At 42.3% G+C, this 24,730-nt stretch overlaps 1 protein-coding gene across 1 annotated transcript in view; it reads right to left on the bottom strand.

The window, feature by feature from the left end:
• Positions 1 to 21,870, bottom strand: part of TSPAN15 (tetraspanin 15) — a 33,884-nt gene extending 12,014 nt beyond the window's left edge. Inside the window, exons 1-3 of the mRNA XM_034776543.1 lie at positions 21,636 to 21,870; positions 9,373 to 9,558; positions 5,889 to 5,963 (exon numbers count right to left, since the gene is read on the bottom strand). Coding sequence (XP_034632434.1) covers positions 5,889 to 5,963; positions 9,373 to 9,558; positions 21,636 to 21,731 — 357 coding nt within the window. The 5' untranslated portion in view covers positions 21,732 to 21,870. The remainder of the gene's footprint in view (positions 1 to 5,888; positions 5,964 to 9,372; positions 9,559 to 21,635) is intronic.
• Positions 21,871 to 24,730: the final 2,860 nt, after the last annotated feature.

The raw sequence follows: 24,730 nt of genomic DNA, 5'->3' as shown, positions 1-24,730 counted from the left end.
TATTTAGTCTCTTATCTTCCCAATTCCTCTCCTCTCTCCAAGCCCTCAACTTCTTTCTTGACATTTTTGTTCAGTTCTGACACACAAGGAAGAAGCTAACTGAGGCCACAGTATTTCTTTTCCTATAGCTCTGGTAGCTTAACATTAGTAGTAGTTTAACATTATAGCCAACACATATCTATGCAAGAAGATGGACTCATTTTCTTCAGCTGTCAGCTCCTCAGAGAAAGCCTTCATGAGAGCATCTTCCTTCAGACTTCAAGAAACAGAAACAGGGGATGTTCATTACAACCACAAGGTAGGCCCCATGAGCTTGTCAGGCTGGCTTGTTCCTCATCATGACTAAGGCTATGCCCACACTACAAATTTTGACTACAACATATCAGCATAAAGTAGCATATCACTCATGTACGTGCATACTTGGCTCCTTGGGTCAGATCTGCACACATTCACCAGGATTGCTTGCATCGATGCACTGTGTGATGCACCATGGGCAGGTAACCCAATGTGCAACTCACCACCATCCAGCGCACTGTTTTTTGGGAAGTTTTGGCAATGCATGTTTGGGCAGTAATGAATTGTGCAAGGGTGACTGGGAACAAGGGATCAACTTCCCAGCACGCAACTTTCTCCATCCCATAATTTCATCCATATCCCATATTTTTTGTGCCTTTTGTGCCACCTTCTGGCAACTGCATGTAGTGTGGTAGCTCTCTTTCTCGTGCGGCAACTGCCTCCTTCTGCAGCATAGCCCACCCATCTGGGCCAGATCAATCCTAGGGCTTTCCCCTGCTGGAGTAGTCCAAACAAAACAAAGGGAAATTAATAAAACTTGGAGTCCATATGAGAGGAAGAGGGGAATGCTTCCCTCTCAGGCTGTCTCTGTAGCAGGTCCTCCCTTCCCTCAGGGAGGGACCCTTTGGCAGTTGTCCTGGGGAAAGATTCTGCCTTTCCTTCCACTCTCTTCTGCTGGGGTTGCAGATCTGGTCTCTTCCCTGCTCTGCCACCAAATGAGCTGCTCCCCTGCCTTTTAACTCCTCTACCAATTGGTGCATTTCCTACAGGTCTGAAGGGGCAGGGCTGGCTGAACCCAGAGCAGTTCTTAACCCCTTGTTGCCCAGTGTGGGGTTTGTATACCCCATCACATGCCCCTAAAGTTTTAAACAAAACATGCTTATTGACACTTCTGCTTCAGAGTGCTTGTGCACAGCACCACTCACAACACCAGCCATTGTGAGTATGGCCCACCAGGGGTGAGGGAAATGAGGAGGAAATTGCTTGATTGCATGAGACTATGAGTATAAAGCAATGGCACTGAAAACTGCCACCATTTTCACAGGCAGTGGTCATTTTAACTGATATCTCCCTCCTGAGGGTAACAAAAGCACAGAGAGCACAGCTGCTGCCGGCGTTCCGCATGGGCCCGTATGCCACTACCCTGTTTACTGCAATGGTGCGTGCCAAAGCTATTGCCGACTGGCGTGGGAAAGCATCCTACCACAGAGGAAGAAATAAGGCTGCCATTCACATTCTTATATAATCAAACCTTCAGGAGAGAATTGCAGAGTACCTCAATGAAAGTTTCAGCAATATCTCTCAGGAGGATTCAAGGGAAATTCCTGTGTACACACACACAAAGTGCTCTGTATGGCCCCCACCACATAACTCTATAGGGGGGATGAAAAGCAGATAACAACACTATCTTTGTTTGTTGTACCAGTGCTTCTTCCAATATCAGTAAATTAATGAAAAGTCAATAGCTGTGATCTGCTAAGTTGAGGGCATCATCAGTACATCATTGAAAGGAGTCATACATTTACACACATACTCCAATTTCCTTCCCCTTGACCTAGGCTCAACTTCCATGACTGACTGGATTGCAAGTGGAATCTCAAAAAGGTCCTGGCTCATGGCATAGTTGAACCCCCTGGTTGCATGTCCCCCATCCTCCTCCTCATCATCATCATCATCATCCTTGCTGTTCACAGGTATCCACAGTGGTCTGCAGGGTTGTTGTGAGGTCTCCACCAAGTATGGCATGCAACTCACTGTATAAAGGGCAGGTCTGTGGCTCAGCATCAGTTTGACTGTTGGCCTCCCTGGCCTGCTGGTATGCCTGCTGCAGGTACTTCACTTTCACATGGCACTGTTGCTGATCCTCCATGCAATCTGCTTGCAGATATATACATTTCTGTGGCTGGTCCATACCTGTGCCTGCACAGCCTCTTCTCCCCACAGTCCCAGGAGGCATAGGTGCTGATTCCGTTGGTGCTCAGGGGCTGGAGCACCCATGGAAAAAAATTGGCAGCTCCCCGCCCGCCCCCCCCCCCCCCCGCTCCAGCTTACCTCTGCCTCCTCCCCAAGCACACCGCCACGTCCTGCTTCTCCCCCCTCCCTGGGCTTGCGCCGCGAAACAGCTGATTCGCGGGGCAGGGAGGGAGGGGGGAGGAGGGGGAACGCAGCACGCTGGGGGAAGAAGTGAGGCCGGGGCAGGGATTTGGGGAAGGGATCCAATAGGGGCAGGGAGGGGGCGGAGTTAGGGCGGGGACTTTGGGGATGGGGTTGGAATGGGGGCAAGGCCAGGACCGGGGAAAGGGTGGAGTTGGGCGCAGGGTGGGTGCAGGCCCCTACTGGCGCCAGAGAAACTTGGCGCCTATGCCAGGAGGTCCAATATCTCCAGTCTACTCCAGGCCAGAGTATGTCTGGAATGTGTAGCTGGCATGGACAGCTGGGCACTTGCACACAACAGTGTAGAGCCAACATGTGTGCTTGCCGAGATGAACAATCAGGAAAAGGCATTTCAAAAATGTGTAGGGTTTTACGGGTGGAGAGGTCTTCTGGTCTCCAGGTCCTTTGGGCAGTGACCAGAGCAGTCAGTGTTGGGCATTGTGGGACAGCTGCTGGAGGACAGTTAGGGTCAACATAAGGAACACAGCATCTACACACATGCTGTATTGACCCCAGTATATCGAACAAGACTCAGTGCTGCTTGGGAAGGTGGTATTACTGTATCGCCATAACAGGTGCTTAGATCAGAGGGAGACAAATTTAAGTGTAGACACATGCACAATTAGATCAATGCAAGACAGCTTATGTCAATCTACCTGTGTAGTATAGATCGTGCCTTAGTCCCCAAAGGATGGTCCAGTGGTCATCTCACCTCTTTCATTCTGGGAATCTCATTTTCCCTTCTGAAGCCCTCATCTATTTCTCCTCTAGTTAACTGTAATTGCTCATCCCTTGACTAGAAAGGCGAATGAGAGGGCTCATTTGACATCTGTAAAAGACTGCAGATATTTGCTAAGGGAGGGAGCGAATAAAGATTCTCCATCTTAGTTATATTTGATAATGTTTCAGAAGGTAGAGATCCAACTGGTGTATCTTATTGGCTGAGAATTGCGTGCAAGAGACATTGTGCTGCTGTCCTAATGAATTCATTTCTGCTGCACAATAGGAAATAATAAAACAACCTTCCACAGGCAAATAGAAGTAGGAAGAGAAGATAAGAAGATGCTTTTCTAGAAGAGATGTATATCTTATATATATACACACCACCAAATTTTCATATTTCCACGTGCATGATAGTTTTCTTTCTTGATTGAACCAATATTCTGCCTAACTAGATACCAGCAGGGATGATACTTATGCTTAGTCAAATTCTCAATTTTGGCTATCCCATGGGAAACTTAGAGCTAATGAAGTGTGGTGCAGTTTCATGCTGCCATCTAGAGCAGTGGTCCCCAACTTTTTTCGTCTGGCGGGTGCCAGACGATGAGCCACGGAGGACCGTGGTGGCGGACGAGCATCCGCCAAAATGCCGCCGACAAGCGGTAATGTCAATAGGTGTCACTGCCAAAATGCCGCTGTGAAGCAGCAACGTCAATAGGCGTCACCGCCGAAATGCCACCGACAAGCAGCAGCATCCAGAGGTGGCCGCCAGACAAGCAGCCACCGAAATGCCGCCGAGAAGCAGCAATGTTAAGAAGCGCTACCGCCGAAATGCCGCCGAATTTCGGTGGCATTTTGGCAGCGACGCCCCTTGATGATGCTGCTTCATGGTGGCATTTCGGCGGCGACGCCTCTTGACATTGCCGCTTCACAGCAGCATTTCGGTAGCTGCTTGTCCGGCGACCACGGTCCTCGGCAGCTAATCGTCCAGCACCCGCCCCACAGGAAAGGTTGGGGACCACTGCCCTATAGAATACACAATGGCCCCATAAAAATGAAATTGCTATAACGATTTCAAACATCACTTACACACTAGAATAATGGGGACAGGCTGTACATAATAGCTGCATGAAAAATAAATACATAACTGATACTTTCTCTGTTATGAAAGATAAAGGATGGTAAACAGATGCCATTATAAGATATTTCTTACAGTAAGTATGACTCAAAGAAAAGCAACGTAACTTTTCAGCTTTCAGAGGGAAGTGGCTTATGCAAAACATCAGCATTTAAATTCAGTGCATCACTGAATACAATAGGATGTTTAAAATCATTTCCTTATCCATAAACCATTAACACCAAACCTTCCACCAACCCTAAAAGAGGATAGTACAGCCCCCAGATCTCTTCAGTTATTAATCTCTCTGCTGAGTCAGTCAACTAAGCCAATAGAAATAAAGTTGTGAGGGGAGAGTTAGAGGAATAACCATTTGGACCCTTTTCTTTATGAAAATCAATAGCAACCCTTCCCCCACTTAAAAAACAGCAATTTCAGATATTTTATTTACCATGAACCAAATCTTCTACTTACTATAATGTCCGCTCATTTTGATTCTAATACAGTGTAAACACATTTGCTGGGTTCCATTCTGATATCTAGTTTCTCACTTTAAGTGGAATTTAGAAGAATAATTTGCACAATGTTAAGTATATGTTACTGTCGCTGTTAAATATAACTTTTAAAAGTGAAGATAACCCATCTTTTGATATTACAATTCAATTTCAGAACTTCACTGTAGCATCAAGTGGAAAAAGCAGTGCTGGGGAAAGGGAAAGCTTGTTTCAATACAACAGTGAGAAATAAAATGGCAAGATTCATCATTTAAAAATGATGTGTTTAAAGCTATCCATAAGAACACTTTCTGTACAAGAGACAGATGTAGGAACTGGGGGGTGGCCCTTTGTTTTTTGCTCCTTTGTTCTTTTTGAATGTTATTACTGATTTTGCCAATATAAAAATAGAAAAAATAAAAATAAATGTGTATAGGTTTCTGCTACTTAATCTGGCATGTACATTTATGTCCTAAAACTTTAACAGAAAAGAATAATCTATTACCTATCTGCCAAAAACACACACACATAGATTAAACAGTCCATTTTTTAATTTAATCAATACACAAAGTGTTTGGTTGATCTAGTCTGTCGGAGCAAAGTAGTTTGGTTATTGAAAGAAAGATACTCTGACCCAGTAACAGAACTGAGATAATGTAAGCACTACTGTACTAATATACACGAGTAAGGTGAAAACAAAATGCAAAACAGATTGTTCACCCAAAAGTGCCCAAGTCTCCCTAGGCAGCTGAAATTTTCAGAAAGCAGCAAAGGGTGGGACATGGGAGATAAAATGAAGAAAAGCATTTCACAACACAGAAAGCTTTTGCAAACCAGTTCTGCACGTATTGCAGATCCTTACTAATGAGCCATACACATAACCTTTTCCTTTATTCTTCGGTCTCAAAATAAGTTGCACAAGTCATGACAATTCCCTTTTTTCCTACTAATTTGAAAAAAACTTTAAAACCAGTACCTTTCTTTAGTCCCTCACCTTTTAGTGTTCAGATGACAATTTGAATACTTTTACCCTCTAAACAGTGTAGCCACACATTTGCATATTGTCATAATATTACTAAGGAGTAAAAATGTAAACTAATTTTGCTTACCTGATTTCTGAAGATTAGTGCCACAACTCCACCAACCAGTTCAATGAAGAGACAAATACCAAGGATGTACATAAACTGCAAAATGTAATTGCAAAAAAATATCCTAAATAAGCTTAGGATCAAATTTCTTCAGTTATTCCTTCAATTATTCTGCTTTAAATCAGGAATTTTTAACCTCCAACATACTGAACAATTTTCAAAATCTCGATGTGCTTTTGAAAGACAACAGGAAAGCTCAAGGTTAAAATATATCTATCTATCTATATATCTATATATAAAAACTGTGATTTGAGAGATTATTTTCCCCATATTACTAATTCTACCTTTTTCCATTTGGCAACACTGAAAATTAATTTTCCTGTTTTCAACTGAATTGAAATTAATATAGCTTTTTTAAAACTTGCACTGCATTTACCGTGCCAAAACACCTCTTCCTCTCTTTATAACAGCATCATAGCTCTTGGAATAGCATATTAACAAATCGCTAAAACAAACACATTATGTTTTTGTGCTTCCTGAAAAGATCAGTAGTATTCAAAGTCAGCCAAATCTGGGACTTAGTACATTTGATAGCAAAGTGAGAGCGCTTTAAGAGGATCAGATGTTAACTACCACCACACTTCCCTTTTTCAAAAACATGAGGGCAAAAACTAGTGCTGTACTATGTGGACAGAGCACGGGAAATTTCCGTACTTCCTGCTTCTGACCTATTCCTTCCTCTCCCAACCCCCAACCAGGAAAATACAGTTTGTCACTTGTGAACACAAACACATACCAAGAGTAAACAAGTCCCAGAAGTAAACACTGCAGACTGCCCACATTAATAAACTGAGCTTATTCAGACAGTTGTGAACAACCTGGAACTACTACAGATTGAAGTCCTTTCCTCTGCTAGAGACAGAATTAGTTTAAGAAAGAAACACTATGAACCTTCATGGTTCAAATCCATGGTAAACTTTCCTGCCATAGAATGGGAAGCAATACCGCTGTACAATTAGAGACTATGATCATTCAACCTCAGATTTTATCTGTATCTGTATGGTATCTGTCAATTTCCAGTGTACTTTTTAAAATCGCAATCACCCATCATTTTAGCCTACATTATGTATCACATTTAACTATTCAGTAAATAAAATTTGACAGGTGAATAAAAATTGTTTTTATATGTTTTCCTTATTGTAATTTATGTTTATAACTTAAGTTGTGACCACAGCACTCTGCAGGGGTGAATGGAATTGCCCTCAAATAGCTACATTCATTCTTTCACAGAAATAGCAGAGAAGTGCTAGGTTACTGCTGTTTCCTCCTCAGGGATCTCAGCTCTAAGACTTTGAGGAGCTATGTGCTACAATGTCATCAATATACTGAATACGCAGTTGTACATCTCCTTTTCAATGAACCCCACAGAACTATTCCCCCTGCTTTCCCCAATGAATGGTAGACAGAGATTTGGATGTGAGCCAACTTGTTTAGATTCAGTCTGAGTCTAGTATCAGGGGGTAGCCGTGTTAGTCTGTATCCACAAAAACAACAAAGAGTCCAGTGGCACCTTAAAGACTAACAGATTTATTTGGGCATAAGCTTTCGTGGGTAAAAAACTTCACTTCTTTAGATGCATGGAGAGGGGGAGGAGCTGCACTGTGGGGGCAGGGGAGCAGGCGGGCGGTGCGGGAGGACTCAGGAGGAGCACTGGGCAGCCGCGCAGCTGGCCGGAGAGAAGCGGCACTTTGAAGGGGAAACCGCTGCTTCTCTCCAGCTGTGCGGCTGCCCCTGCTCCTCCTGAGTCCTCCACCCGTGTTCGCAGGGCCACATTTCGAAAGGGCCTTGGGGTTTGGCCCCAGGCCCCAGCAAGTCTAAGCCAGCCCTCGCGATCCCATTAAAACAGAGTTGCAACCCACTTTGGGGTCCCAACCCACAGTTTGAGAACTGCTGCAAAATCCATCTATCGAAGTAGTTCACAGTTTCAAGGTTCTACTCTTCTCTGTTCTCAAATAGTAGCAGTGGCCAGATATTTTTTGTTTCATTTTCAGCTGGCCAAGAGAATGTGCCATTTCCTCTCAAATGCAGTCCTCACCACAATACATGCCTTTGTTATCATTAGGTTACACAAATGGCACACAGTGTACCTGGGGCTAACTTAGACGGCTATTTGTAAGCGTCAGTCAGTGCAATCCACTTTGACTGCCTATTCATGATTGGGGTTATTACCTATAAAGCCCTTACTTCTCTAGGTCCCAGTTATCTCATCAAAGACTGATTCTCCTCCTAGGTGCGGTTATATCAACAACACATAGAAAGATTGCTTCAGCTATCTTTTTCAAGGGTGAAGCTCACACAAGTTTGAGGTAGGGCATTCATAGGCCTTGGCTACACTGGCGCTGTACAGCGCTGCAACTTGCTGCGCTCAGGGGTGTGAAAACGCCCCCCCCCGAGCGCAGCGAGTGCAGCGCTGTAAAGCGCCAGTGTAATCAGCGCCTGCAGCGCTGCACGCTCGCTCGCAGCGCTGCACGCTACTCCCCTCGGAGAGGTGGAGTACTTACAGCGCTGCGAGAGAGCTCTTGCAGCGCTGGCGGTGCGACTACACTCGCGCTTCACAGCGCTGCTGCGGCTTGCCAAGTGTAGCCAAGGCCATAGTGGTGAACCCTCTAGAATTAGATATCAGTAGGCATTCACCGTCTTTTAAAGTGAGTTATAGGATATCCCTTTATTTAGCTTTTCTCTAGCTGTTAGTCTTGGAATCTCTTAAAACTGTTTATTTACAACTTTCATCTGACATAGATCACTTGAGAGAAGCTCAATTTACTGCTATACAGGACTGCAAAGAATATGCTCTTTGTTTTTAGAAGATGCTGTTTTGTACATTTCTAATCTCCACGTATATAAAGTGAGACCAGATACTATGATGATGGGAATCTTATTACCTTACTACTAATTAGAAAATATTACAAGTATTCATAATATTAATTCTACTTATAAATAAACAATCTAATCTCTCAATCTTTGACATTTTTATTTATTCATCATTTGTTCACTCATGGCTCTGTGCACACACACGATGAGATTTTCAAAAGTGCTCAGCATTGGCTGAACTCTGCTCCCACAGAAGTCAATAATGATTTCAGTGGGAGCAGAGCTGGGCCAATGCTGAGCACTTGTGAAAATCCCACTTGTACATATTAAATAATAATCCAGATGATTCATTACGAAGATACCTGGGCAATGAAATATTCGTAAGAACAGATTGTTATAAAGGATTTAAAATGTTTATTTAAAGTAAAAAAAGTGACTTGATTGTATTGCTTCTAAAGTTGTGTGTACCAGCCTTCCTTTACATAGTTTCTCTCTATTATTTAATTGAAGGAGAGGAAAAAATATTGTGTTTTTTATACAATGTTATAAAAGATAGATGAAGCAATGGTTAGGGAGATTGAGTTCAAGTAATATCTAAAAACTATAAAAGACAGTAAAAAACAAGAGTACTTACTGCTTGAAGAAGGCCTATATTGTCTCTTAAAGAAGCCAATACACCCACAAACGATACAAGAAACATTACAATGCCCAAGAGTATTAAAATAATTGCTGGGGCTAGAAAGGCACTTTCAAGGGTTTTATACTTCTGTCTTTCAACTTCTGCATAAATTCCAATAGCAAGAACAAGTGCTCCTATCAACTGCAATGAAAAAAAGAAAAACAGGTGTTATTTTTGTTTCAAATAATAATATTTACCTTAAATACAGAGATGTCATTTGATGAATTGTATTAAATTTGTCTTTGTCACTTCTTGTCATATACAAATATTGCCACTAATTGCTTTGGAATTAATTACAAATCATTTGCTTCTACAATTACTGTGCACTAGGTTAAGAAAAAAACTTAAAAGTACTGGTCTCTAAATTTAACTTGTATAATGTTCTCTTTGCAGATCATACAGACCCCAAAATTAAAGTACACTGCAAGCAAATAAGTTCAAAGTGGCCCTGTACATAGTTATTCATTTGCACACCACTTCATGCCAAGAGAATTATGAAAAGTTGATAAAAAAAAGTTTACTATAGATACTGGACCTATAGATACTCCACTAACATCAGTAACAAAACTCCCACTGATTTCTACAGTGCATGCTTAGGCTCAATACAAAGAAGGATTTTCTAGGAAAGACAGGACTAATATTTGGTTAAGCATCATCCAGTTCCAATTATCTTCCAGTGCAAAGGCTCCTTCTCGTTTTCCACTTAATCGGATAAACCTTGGCCACCTCTAACAAACAATACTGTTTTGGGAGCCAGTCTGATAGCTCCACATTTTGACAATAACAGTCACACGGGCACTTTTCCACTTAGCAAAACTCTGCATAAGATGTACAAGGGCTTAGTCCATGTGCAAGTTTTACCAACCTGCCTTTTTTCCTTCCCTCCGCCAACTGAATTTGAAGAGAGAATTTTATGTTCCTTGTAGACCAGATCTTCCTACTTGTATGTCAGGCTTGCAAAAAAGTCTGTATATTATAGAGGATGAGCAACAGTTCTAGAGGACTTCACATTTCTTTCAAACATTTTGCCTGGCAGGTTTAATATAGTGGATTTTCTTAGCTATCCCAAAATAAAATTTGAGATTAGATAGTCAAAAACAGTAGAATGTTTTATTATAGTTGGGAAGAGTCAAATTTAAGTATCTTTAAACTATAGACATGACTGTTACTCTAATAATTCAATTTTGCCAAGATTAGCGATTTTCCCCTTTACATCATAAATGCAAGCTTTCAGGAAAAAAATATTAGACTTATTATTCTGCTCTTGTATGGCTATTTCAGCCTGACAATTCAAATTCTCTACTATTCAGTCCACAAGATGATTGCATTTGGACTCATATTAGCTATGGACACGTGTATTTGGTCACAGCTTCTATTACTCTTGTTAGGCTATGTCTACACTAGCACTTTTGTCAGTAAAACTTTTGTCGGTCAGGGGTGTGAAAAAACACTTCCCTGACAGGCACAAGTGCCTGTTGTGGACAGCGCTATGTCGACGGGAGGCGCTCTTCCTCCAACATAGCTACTGCCAGTCGTTGGGGGTGGTTGAATTATGCCAACGGGAGAGCTCTCTCCAATTGGCAAAGAGCGCAGAAGACCTTACCGTGGTGCAGCTTCTGTGCCGCGGTAAGGTCTGTAGTGTAGACATAGCCAGTAATACTAAGTAACTTCCAAGAGCTTTGCAAGTTCTTGATCCTTTTGCTGCCACAGCAAATCTCACCCACACAACACTTCTATACATGGTATACTTGATATTAATGTCTTTTTCTCTTTGTGCATTAACAATTATCACTGTCTTGTTAAATTCAACCATTAAATAACTAAATCAATAAGACTGAATTCAAGCTAACACCCTTCCCTCAATTCAGAGTGCCTTTTGTATAAGGGAGTTTATGAATCACAGAAGAGAAAAGACAGAGCACTTATTCAACTTTGCTATTTACATTACAAGCCCTTTTCTACTCTAGCTATTTTTAACCGGTTTTACATCTTTAGAAGGCTGATCTCTAATATTAGTTTAGCTTTTAAAAAGCAAAATATTTTGAATTATCAGTTATAAATTATATTATTTATCATAACAATTCATATTACTCTAGCTGGTATGAAACTTGGGAACATTGGCAAACAACTCAAAGAATCTTCAATAAACCTTATAATAGTAATAGTATAATAGTAGATTTGCAAAGTCCATTAATTTTAAAAGAATTATTATGTAATGTAGTATTTTAATCTTATTCTAAAAATGTTGATACTGAATAACGCTTTGAGGTTATTGCAGTTTACAAAGAACTCTGAGATGAGGAAAATAGTTTGCGAAAAGCCAATAACAGAACACACAAATGGATTAGTCCTGTGTTTATTTAAAATCTGTCTCTAATCACTAGAATACAATTGTATATGATTTTTTAGGTTCACCCCTTAAACAGTGTCTTATCAAAAATCTTGGGTACCAACTTAATGGATAAATTGCAGCTTTTCGGCTATTATAGCATGCATATTAATATAACTAATAAATGTCTAGAAAATACCTTTTTTGTTAAAATATATACATCTGGGTTTGGCTAGCCTTACAGCCCTATATTCCTTACTTGGCTTAAAGTTTTATTTTAATTTTTGTGTTAGATCTTCCTATCCAAGACCATAAAAATAAATATAAATATATACCAGTGAAATGATTTGCAATAAAAAGTTAAAAATGTGCCCTTTTAAGAATAGATAAACTCACTAGTAAGCCAATAAAGTTCCTAGTGTTACTGCCCAGAAACAGCACTGCTTTTTCTTTTATACACTGCTGCTGTTGTACAGGTCTAAATCTGAATTTGATTAAATCAGCACCTTGAGATCTGCCATGATTTCAAATGCCTGCTTTACACTCTGCTATATCAAAGCCTCTTACAGCCACCACAGTTAGGACTGTGTCAGTTTTTCCATTACAAACTCCAACTTTCAGGAACTTAAATCTCAACAATAAAATCTACTCCAGAGAGAAATGTGGTATACAATGTTTCTTGTTTGGAATTAGTTTGTTTAAAAAGAAAATAAGAAATCTGTCCACCATAATCTCTTTAATTGTATACATTGTAAGAGCTGAAAAACAAGTTTCAGGTGTATGTTTGCACTCTGGTAGCTTAGAAATTGTAAATTTTACAACCCTTTACTATACACTGTTCAAACTCCCTACTACTGCAGATAATTTAAACCTATTATAGACTTGCAGTTACACTAAGGTCTGGTCTATACTACCCGCCTGAATCGGCGGGTAGAAATCGACTTCTCGGGGATCGATTTATCGCGTCCCGTCGGGACGCGACAATCGATCCCCGAATCGGCGCTCTAACTCCACCAGCGGAGGTGGTAGTAAGCGCCGCCGACAAAAAGCCGCAGAAGTCGATTTTGCCGCCGTCCTCACAACGGGGTAAGTCGGCTGCGATACGTCGAATTCAGCTACGCTATTCACGTAGCTGAATTTGCGTATCTTAAATCGACTCCCCGCTGTAGTGTAGATGTACCCTAAGTATACTCTGCTAGGAAAGGCATGCTGTGGACACTCGAGGGAAACAAACCATCTCGGCCCACCAGCAGCTTATCCTGATGGCCTGGGAGCCAAAGTTTGCTGACCCCTGAATTATAGGGTTGGCTTATGAACGGGTTATAAAAATTTTCCATTTTTACTTATCCATCTGGCGGGGAGGGAGGGGTCGGCTTATAAATGAACCAGCTTATGATCGAGTATATACGGTAATTACCCCTCTATCCACCAATACCATTACTTGAATAAACTTGTCCTCGTGTGCACTTCTCTTACACACAGGTGGAATATTTTTTTTGTAAAATGTGTGTAATAAACCAGCTTTATTACTGTACTCATTATTTCTATTAGCAAACCATCAAAAAACAAAACTCACAGCCTAGATGGCTAAAAAAACCAGCATCATTGCTTTGCCTCAACCAGGAGGTAACAGTTTGGGAAAGGACTTTAACCCCTCCAACTTACCCTTTTCTGCCAGTGTTCACTCTTCTCCTCCTTCCAGCTGCTGCAGAAATCTAAACCACACATAGGCCATGTCTACGCTACCAATTTGTGTCGACAAAAGTGATGTCGACACCCAAAAGTTGACATAATAAAAATCGCAATTTCGTGTTCACACTTGCTCCCTCTGTCGGCAGATCGTGTCCACAGTGGGGGCACCAACATCAACAATGTGAGCAATGCACTGTGGGTACCTATCCCACAGTCCAGCACGACACCTGTAACCGTGTCTTTGGGGGCCACAACTTAGGATGCCAAATTCAGGAAAAACTGATGAGAAATAGGGTAGACACACCCCAAGACTGGTGGCTAATCCCCCATAGGATATACCAAACCAGCAACAAAAGTAAACTTCTGTTTCACCACACTGGCTAACAAGAAGTTATAAAAGCAGTTTCCTTAGACATTCCAGTTGTTATATCACCACTAAAAATACTGGATTTAAAGGTGAGTGGTTCTTTACAACCAGTCTCATCAAATAAAAGATTCTCCTGATCCCAAAGGACCAGCCACACACCCAGATCAATATATAACCCAGATCTTACCCAAAAATCATGCTGATGCCAATCCTTTAGTATCTAAAATCTAAAGGCCTATTCATAAAAAGAAAGAAAGAAAGGTGAGAGTTAAAATTAGTTAAAGGAATCAAACACATACAATAATTGCAAAGTTCTTGGTTCAGGCTCGTAGCAGTGATGGAATAAAGTGATGGCTTAAGTCAAGTCTCTGGCTGCTTCCAAATCATTGGAAGGTCCTCAATTCCTTGGTTAGAATGCTTCCATTAATGTAAGTTCATAGTCCAGAGGCTGGAGCAGAAAAGAGGCAAAACAGAGATGTTTCCAGAGCCTTTGATATCTTCTGCCATGTGGAGAGTATCCCATCGTTCTTACCATGGAAAAGTACAGTATCAAGATGGTGGTTGGAGTCACATGGACAAGTCACATGTCCATGCATTTCGCTTAGTCATTGCAGGAAATTCCATTAAGGCCTGGTCTATACTACCCGCCTGAATCGGCGGGTAGAAATCGACCTCTCGGGGATCGATTTATCGCGTCCCGTCGGGACGCGACAATCGATCCCCGAATCGGCGCTCTAACTCCACCAGCGGAGGTGGTAGTAAGCGCCGCCGACAAAAAGCGGCAGAAGTCGATTTTGCCGCCGTCCTCACAACGGGGTAAGTCGGCTGTAATACGTCGAATTCAGCTACGCTATTCACATAGCTGAATTTGCGTATCTTAAATCGACTCCCCGCTGTAGTGTAGATGTACCCTAAGTGTAATAGGCATCTCCCATGGTTTAGTATCACTTAAATGTTCTTTTATGGGACACTCAATTTGAATAGTACCTCCAAGATGTGCTGGCTAACTACCTTGTGGGTGTTACCCCAGGAGCAAACATTTGAAATCCAGGTATAGAGCCAATACTTATAACTTCAAATAAAAAATGATACATACATATAAATGGCATGGGGAGGGATAGCTCAGTGGTTTGAGCATTGGCCTACTAAACCCAGGGTTGTGAGCTCAGTCCTTGAGGGGCCACCTAGGGAGCTGGGGCAAAAATCAGTACTTGGTCCTGCTAGTGAAGGCAGGGGGCTGGACTTGATGACCTTTCAGGGTCCCTTCCAGTTCTATGAGATACAGGTATATCTCCATATATTTATTTTTATAATCATAACCAGCAAATCACGGCGGATCACAGCGTATTTTGGGACAGGGCTAAATGTCCCATGATGCATTGCTTTCTGTCCCAGCACTCAAGGATCTTCTGGCTTTTTTTGCGGCATTTTTGCAATGGCCCTTCTTTGCTGTGCAGCCTGGCATCTTTGTGAGAAGGGTTGGATCCTGCCCTGCTCGCCTATGCTCTGTTAAATGTCATGAAGACTTTGCAGATGGCAGTGCAATTAATTGTGAAGTTCCTAACTGAGGAAGACTTGCAGGCACCCAACATTCTGCATGATATGGATAGGAGCAACTTTAGATTGCTTTTAGCATTCACAGATCAGGAGCATAGGGTAGATCGTCGTTTTTGGGCTCAGGCAAGAACTGAATGGTGGGATCGTATCATCATGCAGATGTGGGATGAGGAGCAGTGGCTACAGAACTTTCGGATACGGAAAGCCACCTTCCTGGAACTATGTGCAGAGCTCGCCCCAGATCTGCGGAGCAAGGACACTAGAATGAGAACTACTGTCTCGGTAGAGAAGCGTGTGGCAATCGCTATGTGGAAGCTGGCGAGTTCAGACTGCTACCGTCGGTCACGAATCAGTTTGGAGTGGGGAAGTCGATGTTGAAGCTGCGTTAAGGGCAATAAATCACGTCCTGGACTGTGACTCTGGGAAATGTGCATGAAATTGTGGATGGCTTTGCAGAAATGGGTTTCCCTAACGGTGGAGGGGTGATAGATGGCCACACATATTCCCATTTTGGCACCAGACCACCTTGAGACAGAGTACATCAATAGGAAGGAGTATTTCTCCATGGTGTTGCAGGCGCTTGTGGATCACCACGGGCGTTTCACTGACATCACTGCGGGGTGGTCTGGAAAGGTGCATAACGCATGCATCTTCAGGAACACCGGCCTGTACAGAAAGCTTCAAGCGGGGACTTTCTTTCCAAACCAGAAGATTACAGTGGGGGATGTTGACATACCCATAGTGATCCTGGGGGATCCTACGTACCCCTTACAGCCATGGTTCATGAAACCTTACATGGGACACTTGGACAGCAGTAAGGAGCGGTTCAACAACAGGCTCAGTAGGTGCCGGATGACAGTTGAATGTGCCTTTGGCAGATTAAAGGCACGCTGGTGATGCCTTTATGGCAGGTTAGACCTCACTGAGGATAATATTCCCATGGTCATAGCCGCGTGCTGTATGTTGCATAATCTTTGTGAAGCTAAGGGTGGAAAGGTTTGCTCAGGGGTAGACTGTTGAGGCAGACTGCTTGCCCACTGATTTTGAGCAGCCAGATACCAGGGCTGTCAGAGGAGCCCAGAAGGGGGCTATTCGAATCAGGGGTGTTTTAAGGCAGCACTTTGACAATGATCACCAGTAACATATCTCTGTCAGAGGTGCTTCAATGTTACATTACATGTAGTTTTCTAGGGGACAATGGTGACATTTGGGGGCCTTATGTTCCAGTAAGGAAGTGATTAAATTGCCAGTTCATGTATTGGTAGAGCCTGCTATCTCAATTTGTAGGAAATAAATAAAGATGATTTACCATTATAAAACTTTGCTTTTATTGCACAAGAAACAGCACACACGAACACAGAGATGCTTGGTGGGAAAGGAGGAACCAGAGAACGACAGACTTTTCACAACTGTGTGTAGGTCCAGCTATCATTGTGAAAGTTCTCTGAGGGGGTGGAGTGAAGGGGAAACCGAGAAGTCCCAGAGAGTGGAAAGGAATGTGCAGGCGGAGTGCATGGAAAATAGTTCTGAATACTCTGCAGTGGAGGTGGAGCACTTGTCTTCTCAGTCTGCAGCATTATTAAGGACTTCAGCAAATGCATTTTTTCCTCCATTACTTTAATGATCCATTCAGTTCCGTTCTTAACAAATGCGTGAGTCTCTTTTCTGTCATGCCATTCGGCTTCCCAGTACTCCTTGAGTTTCAGGATCAGCATTGTGGGACACCTCCTGGAGGCTAATTAAAGCGATGGAATCAAGCCTGGTGTCTACACTGGCACTTATCAACAAAAATGTAGAGGAAAAAGACATAAATCTCTCGTGAGGGTGGATGAATTTTGTCGCCAAAGCCAGGCATTTTTCCCAACAAAAGTCACCTTGCAGTGTGTATGCACTCACTGTTTTGGTCGACAAAGGGCAGTTTTGGCAACAAAACTTGGCAGTGTAGACAAGGCCACAAAGACATATGTATATTTTGCATCCTGTCCCTTCACAACTGAAATTAAATTTGGCAAATCATATTTTATTCACACCAGAAGTGATTTGGCCTTGATTTGTATTAATTGGATATGTCTCACCAAAGGATAGGGACATCCTCTGTATTTTTGTGTGTGTGGAAAAGAGTGGAGTCACTTTCCCAAGTGGAAGAAAAAGCAGTTTCTTAATTACTGGTTCCAGCACAAAATTTACTATTTAATTCGCATACAAAAGTTTAAGTGTGTCAAGTAATTCTGTGACTATCAGCACTAGTTATTTTCATCCTGAAATCTTGGATGGGGGAAATGGGTTTTATTTTAAAACATAATTATGGTTAGAACCTCTGGAAAAACAGCTTTTTAAAACTGTATCAGTGACTAAGATCTTATCTACATTAAGGTTGTATTCGTGTTTGATGCCAGTTTCAAAACTCAATTACAGTCTAACAGTGTTGTAAAATGCTTTATGTTCACATCACACCCACTATTGTTACAAACCCTACTACAGGCCAACCTAGGATGCAGGCCTTGGAGGAGAAGGGAATTGATAATGTTATTATGGCTAGCATAACATAAATACTTCTTCACATTGGAGAGAGAAATTATGCTACTACCTCATTAGCTGGAAGTGTTGGAAATCAGTTGTCTAGAAAAGTCAGCAGTTTTTGAACAGAGTTCTAGATGCACAGTTGAAACCATAGCAGTGTCAGGACCTTGCAACAAATTTATTCATTTTGACAGTCAAAACAAGTTTTTTCAGACTATTTTTATTCCTCTTTGTGCATCTTCAATAATGTTGACAGGAGCAAAAATTAGTTTAAGTAAATGGATGTGTCTCAGAAAATTTGTAAAATGCACATGTGGCAAGCAACAGGATTAGATTTGGAGAGACCCATGTGCTTGATCAAACCCACAAATTAAGAAAAAAAAGTCTTACAATTTACAAATTTTATACTTATTCTTTAATTAAATACTCCAGCCCTGACCCATTATTGCAAAAAATCATTAATGTTAAGTGTTAAGTTTTTTTACAACAACAGTAATTCTGGCAATTACCAGGAGAAACAAGGGGTAAGGTAGCTTTACATTACCTTTGCCTCAATTCTATGCTGAGACTGCCAGCAGGTGGTTTGGCCCCTACAGCAGGTTAGCAAAACTCTTGACACTAGAGGAATTCCCAGTTGCCCCAGTAGGCCAGCTCTCTAGCTGCTTTGCAAGTGTGCTCAAGAGGGTAGCGCCCACAGAAACTAATAGAAGTAAATGGGAGGTGAATGTGCTCAGCACAAAACAAAATATAACCCTAACAGAGGAGAAAGTATAGAGCCATTAAGTACAGTCAATAAAGGTTTAAGCAAGTGAGTATAACATATTGAAATTCCTTCACAAGCTAGAAGGGTTGTTCACTATAAAGAACAAAACTCTACTCTCACAGAAGTCAGTGGGATTGTGTCAGCATAACAGAAAAAACAATTCAGCCTTAGGTACTTATTACACATTTGGACAAGTAAGGAGATCTGTTTCACTTGACTGGGAGAATGGAGAATATAGAGGGAACACAAGCCTGTGACATATTTCAAACAATACATGATACGTTTAATCTGTGAAAGAAGACAATTAAACTAACAAAGGAAGCCTTCTGCAAGAATAAATGCCATCAGCCCCCATCCTTTCCTCCTCCAACAGTTCTTTCATTGTGGCCTCCGTCCCACTTCAAGTTCCAAACCGCCTTCTTAATATATTAATGAGTTAAGCATTTAGATATAAATAAGGTTAAAATAAATAAAATGAAAGGATCACTAAAATATAGACGTCTTGGGAATTCTATATTTGTAGGTCTGTTATTTATAGTTTTTCTTCTTTTCATTTTTGGAACATTTACGGTAATTTTGTTGAGGGTGGGGTGGCATGGTAAAATCTGCCTGGACTCTGTGCTGGGGTGACAAGGAGTTATTTAAAGGAAGATACAGTGTTTATAAACTTTCCTTCATTAACATACGAATTTAAATTCTGTCTCTTCAGGATTTTTTTGTAAACTATATGTTTGCAAAATCCATTCACATAAGCTAATCTGAGCTCACCCGAACATTATTATGAACTAACATTTCTAATTACCAAAACATTATATCTAATTTCCTTTTAACAACTATTCCATGGTATTAGACTGCACCTTATGTATTTTGATATATGATAGGAGGAACAAGTTTAGCATACTTTCTTAGTTGAAAATCCACGGGGGAGGAAGGGGAGAAATACAAATAAAGACTAAGTTTCTTAAGGTGTTTGAAAGCTACTTTCGTCTGGGCAGGTACTCAGTGATACCAGGGCTGACTTTTCTGTTACTTAGTGGTGTATTATTAAGTGATGTATTATGCCACACTAGAACAAGCCTACCATGCCAAATGAAAGAGCAGACAAGTAAATGAAGTACAAGGGTGCCTTTACAGAAAGTTTGCTTACAGAAAAAAAGATAATGTGGTGTTTAAGAAAGAATAGAAGGCATACCTGTGTATAAATCAATTTACTAGAAACTTTTTGAACACAGAACAACAGAACAAAATTAGTAAAATGTTAGTACTAGGACAAGTATCCTAATGTGGGAAGGCTAGAATTATTGTTGCCCTGACCTTTTTTTGCAGAAGGTTCTACTTAGGGAATGGTTGCTAGAGTGAAACCAGGAGTCCAAGGAGGAGAAAAGGTTAATTTTCTATTAAAAAATAGAAAAAAATAATAAAACAAAAAAGGCTAAAAGATACCTAATATCCCCAAAAGTCTGAACTAAAGGCAATGTGCTTTATGTTCTGATTTTCAGTTATTCCTCAAATTGTAGTTGTTTCTTCAAAACAAAACCTAAAGGGATGCTACATTATAAAGACTCAGAAACCCAAGGTAACATGTTCTCCCAACTCATGCTTTAAAAACAAAAAGCCTTACTTTAAAAATCTATCCCTACTAGGGAAAAATTATCAGATCTTCAAAACAAGAAATGCAGTAGTCTTGAATTTGGAGCATTTTGAAGACAAAGACAGAAACAAATCTCATCTACGAATCTGAAATGTCAACATATGTGACATTTCCCAGCACAGAAAATAGTCTGTCAGATTCTACTGTAAATCCAGAACTTCACACCCTGAAAATGGAAATTTGCCTTTTTTTTTTTTTTACCTAAATGAGTGTTCACCACTGATCATTGTTTTCATACTCAGGATGCATATCAGAGGTGAAGTTGCCACTTTTGAGAAGGAGAGACATGTAAATTGGATTTGGGCTATAACAGCCTGGATGATGTCTCTTTCAACAGAAGCTCTATTAGACTACTTTCTCTTCACGCCTGAACAATTTTCTTAGGCACTATGAGAGCTGGTCTACTGCTTTGCACAATAGAATAACTATCACACAGCGGAGAGTTTGTACTACCTTTCGAAACTATGAAAATCAGTAAAAGACATCAAACAACATTGCACCTTCCTCTTTTAAAAGCACAGAACAGAGCAGATGAAACATCACTGAACAACCCACAAACTTAAAATTGAAATCATCCTACATTAATCAGACACAAAACAACTGGTTCTCTAGTGGGTGAGGTCTTTCCCCTTCTTAGCTTTCCTACTCCCATCTGAGTGAGACAAAGCAATGTTTTATGGAAAATCAACTGATTTTCATGCCACCTGCCACACCCTTCCACCTTTGAAAGTCGCCAACTGCCAAAACCAGTTGATTGTTACCCAGTGACAACCACAAAACTGCGCCCCAGAGGTTTCCAAAGGTCCTTCTAGGGCATACGGTGCATTGCCGCCAGAGATCTCATTCGGTTACAAAATTCTTCCATGCCCATCCACTAAACCCTGCCGAACCAGCACACGAGGTGAGCCCCGGGAACGCACATCCACGCTGAGGATGACTCGAGAGTTCCGCCCGTCCCCCCCCCCCAAAAAAACAACCAAAAATAAATAAAAACAACAACTCTGCCCCGGAGTGCGCAGGCAGCTCTCGCCCTGGCCTGGGGGTATTTGCTGGTGTGTTGTTGGTGTAACACAAGGGCGCACTGCCAGGGCTGGAGAGGCGGTGCCTCCCCCCCCACACACACACACGGGCCGGGGGCGCTGGGCTCCAGGACCGCACCCGCAGCGCCAGCTCGCCTCAGCGCAGCATCTCCAGGCGGGCGCTGTATCCCGGCGCCTGGGCTGGGCGGTGAACGTAGCCCTCTCGCGCAGACCGGTCCCAGCGGGGATCGGGGTCTCTCCTCGGCCGCCCCCCTCCCGCCCCAGCCCGCGGGAGTCCCCGGCCGGCGGCCCGCGCTCACCCAGAAGAACGTGGAGTAGACGATGAGGGTGAACTTGAGGCAGAGGTAGGAGAAGCGCGCACAGTAGCGGATGTTCTCCGAGTCCCCGGCCGCCATCCTGCTGCCCGGCCCGGCCCGCTTCCTGCTTCTCCCGCCGCCACCTGCCCGCGAGCGGCACCCAGCCGGCGGCGGAGTCTCGCAGCCGCGGCCAGCACCACTGGGTGGCAGCGGCGCAGGAGCTATCGCTCAGCTGGGGGCTGGGGGCGGGGGACGCCCAGGGAGGGATGTGTGTGTTTCACTGGACGGGGAAGGAGAATGCAGAATACAGAGGGGACACAAGCCTGCGACGTATGTCACACGAGCCATCATAGGCTGAAGCTGTGAACGAAAACAATTCTCCTAAGCAAGTGGGAATGTCGGGGTTCTGACCATGGAGCCTTTCTGCTTATAGCTGATGAGTTACAGCATGATTCAGTCAAGAACTTAACAGAGTCTAATTCACACTGTCTCTTCAGTCAGGACCTGGAGTTTGACAGCATCTCTTCCCTGACGAAGGAGACGGAGTACACATTTACACTGCTTCTAATTTCTTTGTGTCAGTGTTATGAACATAATTACGACCATACTGGGTGTGACCAATTTGTCACAGAGACCCCCTTGGGACTATCACCTGACACGCTGAAATTAGCTCTGAGCCAGTTTTCCCTGCCAACTTGGGATTTCAGAACCCTGCCTTGTTGAACCAGACACTCTAGCCTGCTGTAACACAGACCCAAGGTCTGGACCACACCCCCAGAGTTGCAGGCTTTAAGTGCGCCTATCTCTAGGACCCAGACACCCAGCTCCCAATGGGATCCAAACCCCAAATAAATCCATTTTACTCTGTATAAAGCTTATACAGGGTAAATTCATAAATTGTCTGCCCTCTATAACACGGATAGAGAGATATGCACAGCTGTTTGCTCCCCCAGGTATTAATCACTTACTCTGGGTTTTATTAATAAACAAAAGTGATTTTTAAAATAACAAGTAGGATTTAAGTGGTTTCAAGTAATAACAGACAGAACAAATTAAGTCACCTAGCAAAATAAAACAAAACGTGCAAGTCTAAGCGTAATACATTAAGAAACTGATTACAGGTAATATCTCACCCTCAGAGATGTTCCAATAAGCTTCTTTCACAAATTAGACTCCTTCCTAGTCTGAGCCCTATCCTTTCCCCGCGTACAGTCCTTGTTAGTTCCAGCCGGCATCTTAGGTGGTAAGCAGGGGCTTTTTCATGACTGTCCTCCATTTGTCCAGTTCCACCCCCTTTTATAGCTTTTGCACCAGGCTGGAATCTTTTGTCTCCCTGGGTCCCCACCCCTCCTTCTAAATGGAAAAATACCAGATTTAAGATGGATTCCAGTATCATGTGACATGGTCACATGTCCTGTGAGACCCCAGCCTTCATTCTTCCTGGACTGGCCCACATGTACACAGGAAGGTTTGCAAGTAAACAGAACCATTTACAGTTCATTGATTCTGAAGCCCCCTTAATGGCTTCCACTTAATATGTTTACATCAGTAATACAAGTTTATATCTTATTCTCCTAAATCTAGACATAGAAATAATACATGCAAACAAATAGGATGAACACACTCAATAGATTATAAGCTTTGTAATGATACCTTACAAGAGATCTTTTGCATAAAGCATATTCCAGTTACATCATATTCACATTCACAAGCATATTTTCATAAAGCATATGAAGTGCAACATCACATTGGGTCAGACCAAAGGTCAATCTAGCCCAGTATTCTGTCTTCTGACAGTGGCCAATGTCAGGTGTCCCAAAGGGAATGAACAGAACAGGTAATCTTCAAGTGATCCATCCCCTGTCGCCCATTCCCAGCACCTGGCAAACAGAGCTTAGGGACACCATCCGTGCTCATCCTGGCTAATAGCCATTGATGGACCTATCCTCTGCTGGAATGCTCTCCTTACCCAACCAAAGCTTCCACTTATTTCTTCTGAGCATTCATCACTCTGGGTAATGGGAGCTTTGCATCTCAAAATTCTGCACACAGGAACTTGGGTACATGTAATGTTGCATACATAGGGTTGCCAACCCTCCAGGATTGTCCTGGAGTCTCCAGGAATTAAAGATTAATCTTAATTAAAGATAATGTCATGTGATGAAACCTCCAGGAATTTGTCCAACCAAAGATGATAACCCTATTAATACACAAAGCTGTAGGTTGAGTTGAAGTCACAGGAGCAGGAAAGAATCCACTGATTGTCCTTCATGTGGGAACAAATGATACAGCTAGATTCTCGCTGGAACGAATCAAGGAAGATTATGCAAGGCTGGGGAAGATGCTTACGGACTTCAAGGCTCAGGTGATCTTCAGTGGGATTCTGCCTGTTCCTAAAGAAGGGCAACAAAGGTGTGACAAGATTATGATGCTCAACAGATGACTCAGGCAGTGGTGCTATAAGGAGGGCTTTGGGATGTATGGCCACTGGGAGGCATTCATGGACAGAGGACTGTTCTCTCGGGATGGACTTAACCTGAATAGGGCAGGAAATAAACTGATTAAGAGAGCTTTAAACTATGAATTTGGGGGAGATGGTTGGGAGATGTACAGGTAATCTCCATGCCGGATTTTAACATTGAGAGGGAAGAAATCGAAGTAAGAAAGGATACAGCTGTGGGTAGGAGAATGGACATAAGGAGGAAAGGTAGTGTAGATACCAGTCTAATAGGTGATACTGGCAGTAGAATGTCAATGCCTAATTGGGAAAAGAATGTGAGCGAAGCCAAACAGCAAAAATTAAGATGCTTGTACACTAATGCGAGGAGCCTAGGTAACAAAATGGAGGAACTAGAGCTACTGGTGCAGGAAGTGAAACCAGATATTATAGGGATGTCAGAAATATGGTGGAATAGTAGTCATGACTGGAGTACAGGTATTGAAGGGTATGTGCTGTTTAGGAAAGACAGAAATAAAGGCAAAGGTGGTAGAGTAGCATTGTATATCAATGATGAGGTAGACTGTAAAGAAATAAGAAGTGATGAAATGGATAAGACAGAGTCTATCTGGGCAAAAATCACATTGGGGAAGAAAGCTAC

This window comes from Trachemys scripta, chromosome 7 (assembly GCF_013100865.1).
Source record: "Trachemys scripta elegans isolate TJP31775 chromosome 7, CAS_Tse_1.0, whole genome shotgun sequence".
Taxonomy (NCBI): Eukaryota; Metazoa; Chordata; order Testudines; family Emydidae; genus Trachemys; species Trachemys scripta.
This window is presented reverse-complemented; position numbering and strand designations above follow the sequence as displayed.